Source organism: Notechis scutatus, chromosome 1, assembly GCF_049901735.1.
Source record: "Notechis scutatus isolate UNSWTSFEM ecotype Mainland chromosome 1, rNotScu1.2, whole genome shotgun sequence".
In the NCBI taxonomy this organism is placed as follows: domain Eukaryota; kingdom Metazoa; phylum Chordata; class Lepidosauria; order Squamata; family Elapidae; genus Notechis; species Notechis scutatus.
The window spans coordinates 18,420,716-18,433,122 of NC_142009.1; the positions used below are offsets into that span (position 1 = coordinate 18,420,716).

At 39.4% G+C, this 12,407-nt stretch overlaps 1 protein-coding gene across 2 annotated transcripts in view; it reads left to right on the forward strand.

Moving 5' to 3' along the window:
• ANKFY1 (ankyrin repeat and FYVE domain containing 1) overlaps positions 1-12,407 on the forward strand; it is a 58,598-nt gene that overhangs the window by 20,132 nt on the left and 26,059 nt on the right. For both annotated transcript variants that reach the window (XM_026672392.2, XM_026672393.2), the window contains exons 5-8: positions 2,673-2,796; positions 4,178-4,327; positions 6,036-6,201; positions 11,173-11,377. In XM_026672392.2, coding sequence (XP_026528177.1) covers positions 2,673-2,796; positions 4,178-4,327; positions 6,036-6,201; positions 11,173-11,377 — 645 coding nt within the window. The remainder of the gene's footprint in view (positions 1-2,672; positions 2,797-4,177; positions 4,328-6,035; positions 6,202-11,172; positions 11,378-12,407) is intronic.

Consider the following 12,407-nt stretch of genomic DNA (forward strand, 5'->3'; position numbering starts at 1 on the left):
AGCTCTCCTGAGCTCCATTTTCGCTGGCAGAGGGTTGAGGAGGCCATCACAGCCGTCGCAGCTGAAAACAGAGCTCAGGAGTCCATTTTTGCTGGCAGAGCACTCAGACCACCACAGCTGCCCCCGACATGAGTGACATCGAATGGGCATGTCCACCCTGGCCCACCAAGGTCAAACTTAACCCTGATGCAGCCTTCAATGAAATCGAGTTTGACACCCCTGATCTATTTGAATGGTAGTAAGTTCCTTCTTGCTGGAGATTATTAAATAGGAGCTGAACGGTTACATGTCAACAATCCTTGCACCTCAACCAGCATCCTGATATAACTGCCTTCCAACTTATGCACAATTCTTGGATTTGGGATAGTATTTTTAATGATTTTCCTCAGATGTGGTTTGGTTTGGTTTGTAAAATTAAAGGATAATTTGGAGGGTGTGTGTGTGTGTTAAATCTTTCTCAATCTTTAAAAGAGTCTAGACAGTGCACAGAGAGCAACAGCAATAACCCAATAAATAATAAATAAATCTATTATTCCGTTAAAAATTATCAATTGCACATCTATACATATTCTACATCTGGTACCAATAATTCTCATCAATTGAGACCCAAAGGCCTTCCACAATAACCAAATAAATTCTTAGATTGCTACACTTTATAATCTAGAATATTTGATCTGCTGACCATTTTTAGTCTATATTTCATTTATCATAGAACCATGAAGGAAAGAACCTTAAAGATCTGATTCAATCCCCTGTTCAGAGCAGAAATCCTCAGATCACCCCAGACAAATAGTTATCCAGCCTTTGTTTGAAAACTTCCAGTGATGGAGAAAGCAGGCTGTTCCACTGCAAAATAATTCTTACAGTCAGTAAATTACTCCTTAGTTCAGGAATGGAGTATTGCAATGTGCTCTACATGGGCTGCATGTAGGAATTACACAGAATTTACAGTTGTTCCAGAATATGGCGGCATAAGCAATAATAAGACATGCCACTATATGTCCATGTAACACCTCTGCTCTGAAAGCTGAACTGGTGGCCTGATGGCTTCTGAATGCATTGTAAGGTGCTGATTACCATCTATAATATCACCTGATTATTTGAGGACCAGTTATCTCCTATAGTTTCTTCCTGCCTAATAAAATCTGGCAGAATAGGCACGCTTCTTTCAGTTAAAAAATGCCATCTAGTGGGATCTAGGAAATGGGCCTAATATGTTGCTGTGCCTGCCCTCTGGCATTCCCCAGAGATTCATAAGAGTCTCAGCAATATGATATTCTAGAAGGCATTAAAAGTATATCTATTTTTCCCAGGCTTGCAGAATGGTGACTGGTGAGCTCTTCTAATATTTTTGTTCTATTTGTATGTTTTTACTTTTTCTGGACACACACTCCTTGTGAGGTTTTTTTTTTACTGTTCTAGCCTTGTTGGAATGTAAAGTGTCCAGAATTGTTGGGAGTTAGATGTTCTTATCTTAATGTTTAATCTTAGTGTTAACAGTGTTTTATTTTCGCGTAAGCCATCCGTATAACTTTACTATTAACTTGTCATTCTGTATCTTAAGTTCTTATTCCTCTTGATGCACATGGGTATATATATACATGATGTATATAATAATTTCATAAAACAGAATAAAATCTCAAAACATATAAAATGTAATATAAATATTATGTAACCTGCTTATGGTACCTATGAAATTCTTATGTCTTTATGAGTAGTCCTCAACTTATGATCATAATTGAGCCCAGAATTACAGTTGTATGTTGTGTTCATCATTAAGCACAGGTCACCAGGTGACCGTGCCCAATTCTTTTTTTTTCTTTTTTTTGGTGTGGCAGTCATAAAACAAATGCTACAGTGATTAAGTGAATCCATTGTCCACAAACCAGAAGTAAACAACAATTTCTGGCAGAAAAAATGTTGTAAATCATGGTCCTATGACTACAGGACACTGCAAAAGGCTACAAATGCGGGCCTGTTGCTGAGCACCCAAAATACCTCAAAGTAACTGTTTTGGGCGGGAAATGGGCCTTTTAACCACCCAATGGAGTGAAAAATTGCATTAAAATATACATATTTTTAAACATTTAAAAGATCAGATTATCTTTGAAGATTTTAACAAATACAAGGGTTTTTAGCACAGTAGATTTGTTAATTGATAAGTTGTTTTAAATCTATCTCAGATATAGTCTACATCTGGCTAGCTACCCTGATGTCCCCTCCCTTTTACTTCAATTTAAATCCTATATTGGTCTAGGCATTTTTTGCATCTGATGAAATAAGCTGCAGTTCACAAAAAAATGTCTGTATCTTCTAATAAAGTCTGTTAGTCAAAAGAGTTGCTCCCAGACTCTTTGATCCTTTGCCTTCTTTGTGTGGCACAATTTAAATGTTTCTGAGTTAATTAACTGCTGTTATTTTCTTGTGTTCAAAACAATTTTCAAAACATTATTTGGAATTGGTTTTGGACTGTAATTTATTTTGAATCTGGCTTCCATACTGCCCTGGAAAAATAATAACTGATCTAGGTCAAAAAGGCATTTGGATTCAACTGTAATAATACAATATGAAATTATTCTTCCTGCTGCTCCCATACCATGATGTCTTTTCTGTTTACTTTTTTTCCCCTGTGACTAGTCCTTGCTGATGCTCTTGTGCTTACTGCTTGATAGGTGTGAAAAAGGAGTCATGTCACTTGTAAATGTAAGAAATTGTATCCGCTTCTATCAAACAGCAGAAGAGCTGAATGCCAGCACTTTAATGAACTACTGTGCTGAGATAATTGCTAATCATTGGGTAAGCATTAAGATATTTTTTCAAAAAGATATTTGAGGATTTGCATCCTTATTTTTACTTCTAATCACTGAAAGTATAGCTGTTATCCATGTTATCTATGCATCTGTATAAACTTTGAAATTATGTTAAAATATTGGTATGTTTTTGTTGTCACACAACATATTTTTTTTGAACCTTGCTTTGTCCCAATAATCTATTCTGTATCTCAGAACAAAGATCTTACTATGAATGCTCTTTTGGATAAAAACAAAAAGAGAAAACCTCCTTGTATGGAACAAGCCAGCATGTTAGAGAGAGATTGTTTAGCTTAACCTCTTCCATGATGTTCTAACTTTTCATGTCCTGAGAAGTTTTATTTTTGCATGAGGAACAAGCTGTTTTTTTCCTCACACCAGTGGTGACTGGCTGCTTAAAATAGGAGGTCATAGCATTAGCAGCAGAAGTTTGTATTGAAAACATGAAATTCTGGCCTGTCATTACTGAATTGCAGCTTAGTTCAAAAATGTTTTCTCCTCTGAAAACATTTTGTGGCGTGGAGAAAATGCCTCATTAAAGAACATCAGCCTGCACGCTGTCTTCAGATAAATATGCTAGTAGTTTGGGGTGATGAAATGTGGGCAGATGTTCTTAGAACTGTGATCCAAGCCCTAGGGAAACAGTTGTGTACAGAACTACAACACTGGTATTCTTCAGGAGAGAAATTTTAGTGAATCGAGGGAGGGTTGTTGTTTTCTCTTTCTTTCAAAGCAAGACATTTTAGACATTCATTTTTTTTTCTCCTGCAAGGTCTGATTCTCATGTGGAGACACTAAAGTACGGTACTTTTTTATAAATAGTTTGTGCAGCTTGCATAGATAGTCTTCAAGATTTCTAATTGAAAATGGCTAGTATGTAAGACAGTCTCCTTAGTCTTAGTGGTCTTCTAACACCACAGCACATATTGTAACTTCGAAGTTCCTTAATTAATGCCATTACTTTGTCATGTTGAATATTTATTTTGTCGTGAATATAACTCCTTGGATCTCATTCTTTTTGAGTTTATAGGATGATCTAACTATGTCATTTGTAAAACTGAGAAACCTAGATAGCCTCATCCATCTGCTTCCAAGTTGAGACACGTTTCTTAAAATATTTCTGTTTTCTGAGATAAAAGCAGATGCTAAGAATTGTTTCTTGCCTTTTTAGTGAATCTTGCTGAACTTTTAATCAGACGTCTGCTTTAAAAAAAATCCATGCCTTCCATACATTGGCAGTTCAACTCCGAATTCACGATCAAAATTGCTTAGTGGCCATTCTCATTTATAGCATGATTCAGAAGACAAAGCTAATGTTTGTTGAGATTGAGATAAAATTGTATCTTTTTTCCCCTAATGCTTTGTAGGATGATTTGAGGAAAGAAGACTTCAGTAGTATGAGTGCTCAGCTCTTGTATAAAATGATCAAATCTAAAACAGATTTCCCTTTGCACAAAGCTATTAAAGTGGAGAGAGAAGATGTTGTTTTCCTATACCTTATTGAAATGGATTCACAGGTAGGATTCATTTTTTAACTAATTAGTTTATGTGCCAACCATCTTGCGTAGAGGGGACTCCAGGTGGTTTCCAACCAAATAAAAGCAATATGGTAAAACATTAAAACAACAAATATTAACATTAAAATTGACTTAAAAATTAACAAAGATGGCAAGGAAGGGAGCAAGATGCACCCAGGAAGGAGGTGGAGTCTTGGTGCATTAACCACTTTAAATATGTCTGTCCCCATTGGGGGCCCAGGTTAATTGGCAGATCCAGATTTTCAAGGCCTTTCAGAAGGCCAAAAGGCTGATTGTGGATCTTTCCTCTGGTAGCATGATATTCCAAAGGGCAGTGGCCATGACAGAAGAGACTCTTCTGAACCTCATCAGCTAGAATTCCTTGACTGATGGAACCTGCTTCTCCAGGCCTGCTTCTCCAGGGTTTCACCTCTGCGTTATTATCCACCAGCTTTTCTCCTTGGCTGGCCCTCCCCCATCCTTTCGCCCTGGCAAATGGGCCACGGCCCCTCCATCCCCGGCCTTTTGGTGCAACCCATTCGTCGACGTACAGTTCGTGTTGGGCATTTGGCCACCCGGGACAGTTGTCCCTCAGCCAATCGGTTGACTGCCAATGGTAGCAGCCAGAAGCCATGGTGCAATCTTATTAGGAGAAGGAAGGGGAAGGGTGGAAGAGTGGGGGGGGGGGGAGACAAAAACTCCTTTGGATGAAGCCAGGTTATTTATGCCTCTCCCACCCCCGCTTTTCCATCCCCTCACCTTCCTTCTAACAAGATCGTCCTGTGGCCCATTTGCCAGGGTGAAAGGATGGGGGAGGCTCAGCCAAGGAGAAAAGCTACTGGATAATAACGCAGAGGCAAAACCTTGGAGAAGCAGGCACGGCCAATGGTAGGAGCCTAAAAGTCCCATTCCATTCCTCAGATAGCCTGGACATGACATTTTGGAATATTTCTAGCATACATGCGCTCTTTTTTTTTAGGAACAATTGCTAGCAACTGATACTGATAAAAAGTAAATACATTAAAGGATTAAAAATGAATAGCTTTTGTTATATTTATTTGTAATGCATCATTTTCAGTATTTCCTTAACCATTTTAAGATGTGTGGATTTCAATGCTAACTGGGGTATTCTGAGAGTTGAAGTCCACACATCTTAAAATGATTAAGGTTAGCAAACACTGATCTAATTGAACTTTTATCAATAGTAATAGCACTTAGACTTATATACTGGTTCATAGTCCTTATACAGTCCTCTCTAAGCAGTTTATAGAGTCAGCATATTGCCCCCAACAATCTGGGTCCTCATTTGATCAACCCCGGAAGGATGAGTCAACCTTGAGCCGGTGAGACTCGAACTGCTGGCAGTCGGCAGTTAGCAGAATTAGCCTGCAATACTGCGCCACCACAGCTCTATAAGAAGCTATTCTGTATATTGAGGCCATTGATCTATAGCCAGTTTCTGTTTCCTTCTGATTGTCAGATTGACTCTAGATGAATTATAGATCTTCTGCCAAACAGAAGGCATTTATTCATTAAGCTATGGCTTCTGCCATCTCCTAAAAGTGTATTCTGCCTTTTGGTTTCCCTTCATACCTAGCATTTCCCTTGGGAACAAATATTTGAATCCTGGTTTAAAATACTGGTAACTGCTTCTGTTCCTTGTGTTATTACACTGGCTGACACCTGTCCACTGTTTCTGTTCTTGCAGCTGCCTGGGAAATTAAATGAACTGGATCACAATGGAGACCTTGCTTTAGACTTAGCACTTTGTCGAAGGCTGGAAAGCATTGCAACTACCTTGGTGAATCACAAAGCAGATGTGGATATGATGGACAAGAAAGGCTGGAGTTTGTTGCACAAAGCAATTCAAAGGGGTAAAGATGTTTATACAGATCAGGATGGGCTGAATTTAATAGTTGCAGGCCTTTGAATTTCTCAACAGACAAAACCACTAGGAATTCAGAGTAACTATTGCTGCGTTCAATAAGGTGAAAAGACATTTTGCTTAACTATGATTTGTTGCAGAAGCAACCATTGGCTGGTTTCATATATCATGCTAGGCCAAAAGCCATGTTAAGTTGATATGATTGCATTTTGGCTTAATATGTCCTTAGGGCAGAATTGGGTTTTAGTACAGATAGTCCTCGACTTAACAACCACAAGTGAGCCCAAAATTTATGTTGCTAAATGAGACAGTTAAGTGAGTCTTGCCCCAGTTTATACCTTTCTTGACACAATTGTTAAATGAATCCCTGCAGTTGTCAAGTTAGTAACATAGTTGTAAAATCAGTCAGGCTTCCACATTGACTTTGCTGTCGGAAGGTCACAAAAGGTGATCGCATGACGCCGAGGACACTGCAGCCGTCATAAATATGAACCAGTTGCCAAGCATCTGAATTCTGATCATGTGGCCATGGGGATAATGCAGTGGTCGTAATTGTGAAAAACTGTCCTAATCACTTTTTTCAGTGCCGTTTTGTAACTTTGAATGGTCACTAAACAAATGGTTGTAAGTCAAGGACTACTTCCACCATACACAAATTCCTTTCTTCTGGCCTACAGAGGTAGTGAGGTGAGCAATTTTAGAGCAGAAGGAGTGGGTGATCCTGGAAGTCTTCATTTTGCCATTTTTCACCTTTTACAGATTATAGTAGCTTCGGTTTAACATGAACGAGGACGTAAAACCTTTATGGGAGCTATATTTGGCTTTTAAACGAAGCATTGAAGGCTATACACACACACAAAAGCAGGTCCAGGATAAAAAAAAATGTATACTTTTATGCAATTTACATTAAATTAATTAAATATATTTAGTATATTTGCTCGGGCAGGGTGTGGTGGTCTAGAGTTGTAGACACTCAGCTCACAGGAGAATGACAGTTGAATCCTCGGTAACAACAGACATTTCTCTATCACGATGCAAAGAGAAAATTGCTGCAAACTCCACGTAGGCATCAGGAAGGGCATCCAGCCAGTGAGCACTCGGCTCCATTCAGATGCCCCGACTCCATCCCGATACTAGGGATTACAGGGTCGTAAAAAGAAAAAAAAATTGCTCGTTTGATATTGACTCATTTCTTCCTTGACATCATTAAAAATATTCATTGGATAAATTTTGTATGCTTGGGGGGAATATATGCACGTGTGTCCAGGATCTCAGACTGTATACCTTTAATATAAGGTAGCCAATCATGCTTTCGAGCCTGGAGCTTTGGAAATGCTTAGGAACCTTTGTAAACATAACCCAGTGGCATCTGACTTGGACTTGACTGAAACTTGGACTTGAATTGATTCACATATTACAAATATGTGAAGGGTCTAGCTAACCTAAGATGGAGTATAGAGGGTTATGTTTTAGAATTGGGGGCAGCGTCCCTCTTCTGGTGGGGTACAGTGAAGATTGAGGGAGTTTTCATGACTGCACAAATTTTTATCAAAGTCACCAACATTCCCCCAAACCTGAGGTTCACTTAAAGGGAAAATGGCCAACCTAGTAGTCCTCTCTCCTTGCTGCTTTCTCTCTTATTCCTGCTGTATCTGTTTTCCAATGGAGCTTCATCTTCCATTGTTTTGCATACAGAATTGTATATATTGCTGACAGTGAACTTCAACCCAGGGAGGGTCTCTAGAGTTGTGCCCATTGCACAGCTGGGAAAGCTGCTTTAATTTAAGGTCTCTAGTTATGACCATGACAAATCCCTGGGCTAATGTTATATTGCACTTTATTTTAAGATGGTGTTTCGTAAACAGAAAAACAAACGCCTTCCTGGAGCTTTTGCACAATGTATGGTGTTTGTATATTCTAAGTTTTTAGCATGCAAGAGGAAAACTGTCTTGAGAACTAGTATGGTCAGATAGGAATTGGTTGCCATGACACCGAGAGCCAAAGAACAGAGCAGCAACATCTTGAGTTACATAGTTTTCTTACAGTGGGGAAGCATCTTCTGTTCTGCTCCTGAGCTAAATGCCTATAGAAAATGAAAAGCATCTGAATCATAGTTCTGTGTGCACACTATGAACATACTGTCAAGCATCAGCAGCAAAGTATCTTATTATTGTCCTTATTTCTACTATTATTCTTTTTTGTTGTTCAGGAAATTCTAAAAACAAGGTATAATAGATTGCCAGTGGAATCCATTTGGTTCAGGCCCCCAACCTCAAGGGCTAAAAAAATTTATAGTGTCCCTTCTATTGATATAATTGCATCATTGTCATACCACCCCCATCTTGCCTTTACTAGCTAAAAAATAAAGCACGCTTCCTTTGAATGTAAAAAAGGAAAATTGCTGCATCCAATCTAGGTCTGTCATCGGGACCAAAGAATTATTCTTCCAAGCTTTCAGACTCGTGCTGGAAGCTCATTAGGGAACTTCTATCTCTCCAGAATATATGATTGTTCTACATATTGTATTTATATGGTTGATGGTGGTGTGTAGCTTTTAGTTGTTAATAGGGTGTTGATGGCTTATGAACAAATGGTTAGACAAGGAGACCCGAACTCATTGGTAGCCTCACATTGCAATGAACAAGGACATGCATTCAATTTTGCAGCTACTATGATTGTTGGCCAAGCAGGGATAAAAACAGCCAGAGAAATGATTGAAGCCTGGGAAATGGGCCCCTTGTCAGTCAATAGGAGGTTTGATTTACTACCAGCCTATCAGGTGTTGAGGGCACAACAGCACAAGGAAACAATAATCAATGACTTAATAGCCAGACCTCCAGACCAAAACCTTGGAAGAATAAACCTTTGGTCCCGGTGACTGGCTCAGATTGGATCCTGCAACATTATCCTGGAACACACATATTTACCTTCTTTGGCAGGAAAATTGCCCTTCTCTATTTTGATGTATAATACAAAATGCTTGCACATTAGGAGCATGCATACATATTATCAAATGTAGTCCGCATTGAGTGCTGTTTCATTTTGGCTTAGCAGTTCAATTGAGTTTGTGCTCCTCATCAGAGGGTTAGGATTTTGGCTGCGATATCAGTGTTGGAGCTTGAAATTGGAGAGCTTGGGGTACCTGAGAATATGGTCCCTTTGTTCTTCCTTCTGCTGACTGCAGGGAGAAGCTTTTTTTCTTACTATACTGAGGTTCCAGAAGCAGCTTCCCATTGTCCAGTGGAAGTCCATTGGCTCTCTTTGTGGCTCTAAAGTATCAGTGGGAAACCATTTTGTCCAGAGTCCACACTGAAAACAAGGGCTGGAATGCAGGGGCAAGCTTAGAGTGGGTTTTCATATATAATTTGTTTTTCAGTTCTTGGATGCAGTCAGCGGAGGGAAGAGCAAAGGGATTTTGTTCCCAGTTTATTTTTCACAGTGATAAACCTATTAGTTCAATTGTTTTGTCCTTCTTGCTTAAATAAAGGGGAATCACATCCGTTTCCAGTTATGGGCAGGACCACAAGAGAAAGAGAGGCTGAGGGTTTGCCTGGGAACTCGGCACATCTCACGTCCTGATTGTCTACGTGCCGTTGCAGTTCACTTGCTCTATTTTTCCAAGCCTGTTCTTGGCCAGGCCAAGGACTGTTGCTGTTTGGAGAAACTTACACAAACTGTACCTGATTCATGGCAGAAATATGCCCTCCGCCCTCCCCGAACGACTTCTTCTGGATAGCCATTTCTAGTGTTGCTTTACATACTACTTGTTCATTAAGCTGTGGATAAGTGAAAACTGAAAACTTGCAGAGATGCTTTCCTTCTCCCCCCCCTGTTGAAACATTCTTCTGCTTCTGTTCCTGGCTCCCAGCTGTCTCCATCTAAGAGAGTCTCTGGTCCAGATTTTCCTAGCCTGGCTTCATTAGATTTTTTAGGAAAGCCTGTTTTGAGAGTTTGCCCATGTTTTACACATCACTCTGGTGTTCTGCCAGTTTGAAAGATTCTCCCTTTGGCAGGCTGAGAAAGCTATAAGGGACAGAAGAAACAGTATATACACAAACACGGGGAAATGGTCTCTGTTGGTTGTTTTGTGCCCTCTACCGTTAGTCTTAACTTGCATAATGTTGCTGTTTGTCCCTGCTGCCTGTGCCTAGAAAAAATTAGTTGCCAAAAGGGAAGAAAGTTAATGGATTCAGAGATACATCCAGCAGTTCCTCTTTCTCTGCATGTGTGATTTCTGTCTCTTTCAACCTTTGTAGTAGCTCAATATAATAACAGTGGTATATAATTGCAACAAAGCATATGATCATAAAACTGTGATCGGGCTCTTGCTGAGTCAATCTGCCTTTACTGCAAAGTTAACCCATAGTCTGAGTTATGGATAAGCTATAAGGTAATTCATTGGCTTTGGTTCAGTGTGTTGTAAGAGCCCAGTTGGTTGTGAAATAGTCAGTAAATCATGGTTGAAAAACTATGGCTTACTGTAGGGGTAAATTTTCAAATCTCTTCAATCATTCTCATATTTTAATAACATTGATCACTGAAAATTGGCGGTATAAACGCGAAGTATAATCCTTAACATAAACTTAGCATGGATATAACACAAACAATGATGTTAAAGACAGCTCCTGATCACTGAAATGTTGGATAGTCATATTGTGCCATAATGTGGGACCTGGGACATAGTACTAAGAAGCCTAACGTACAGTATAATCTGTCCCTTTCTATCTAAAAGATCTGCTTCAAGGGAATTCCAATTGTCAAGATTATTCTTTTTTTGTAACTCCTTTTATCTCTCACTGGGATGTGTTTATATATGGGAATATATATGGCTACTGTGAGTCTTATGGAAGAGTTTTCCTTTATTAGCATGGTTCTGAATGTGAGGGAAAGCTGGGAAGGGATAGTAACTTTTTCTTCACACGTTGAGATATTTGTCATTATTTTTTTCCCTACTCAACAGGAGATAAATTTGCTGCTAATTTCCTGATTAAAAATGGTGCCCGGGTGAATGCTGCAATACTGGGAGATCAACAAACTCCCCTCCATCTTGTGGCATCTTATAACTCCAAGAAGCACAAACCAGAAGTAATGACGGAGATGGCTCAGATTGCGGAGTCCCTCCTAAAGGCAGGAGCCAACCCCAACATGCAAGACAGTCAAGGAAGGTGACTATTGGGTAGCCTGATGTGGACATATGAAGCTTTCCCCAGCCTGAACATCCTCCATAAGTATCCGCTAAAGTCCAGCATTCTCAGCATTTGCCTTATTTGTAGCAGTTTTCTTCATTCGGACATCTCGAGGCTGTTGTAGAATATCAGTTAATAATTTCATGTGGCTCACTGTTTCACAGTTCTCATTCAGACAGGGTTGCTGGGGATTGAATTTGACACCTTCTGTTAGCAAAGTCATTTGCTCTGTGTTTGAACTGAATCTCAATAATACAACAGCTTGATTTTCACTATCTAAGCCTTAATTCAACATGGTGGCTCCAGAATGCTTTTCAACATAAGATGCTATTCTTCCCAGAGTTCATCTGGAATGGAAGGAAAACCATTTGTCATGTTTTATCAATATTTACTATAGGTTTATATTTGCTATTTAAAAGTCCACTGAGAATTTTGGGGAGGGAGCCCAAAAAGAGATTAGATAGAATTTGTTAAAGGTAGTTTAGGTCATGGTAAGGGTTGCACCTACAATTATACATTGTCCATAAAGTTCCTAATGACCTTACATAATAACTAATTCCATTGCTCAAAGATAGCACAATACAGGTTGTCCTCAACTTATGATTGTTCACCTAGCAACTGTTTGAACTACAGTTGACTCCTCAAAGCTGGTTATGACCCGGTTCTGGTGGCCATACACCCCCCAGTTACATGACTGCATGTTGGGTGCTATTGGCTAGCCTGCATTTACAGGCGTTCATAGCATTTTGTGGTCATATGACTGTGTTTTACAACATTGTTTGCTGAAACGTTTGCCCATTTTTGGCAAAAGCAGCTCCTGGCAAACAATGGGTTAACTTTACAATCTCCAGAGTTGCTTAAAGGCCACCACAAAAAATAAAGATCATAAAAAAGGGTCCGATAATGTAGTGACCCATTTTATGATTGTCACAACTTAGAACCTTAATGGACAAGCTCCATTACGGTTGTAAGTGGAGAACTACCTATTCATGATTTGACTTTGGTCACT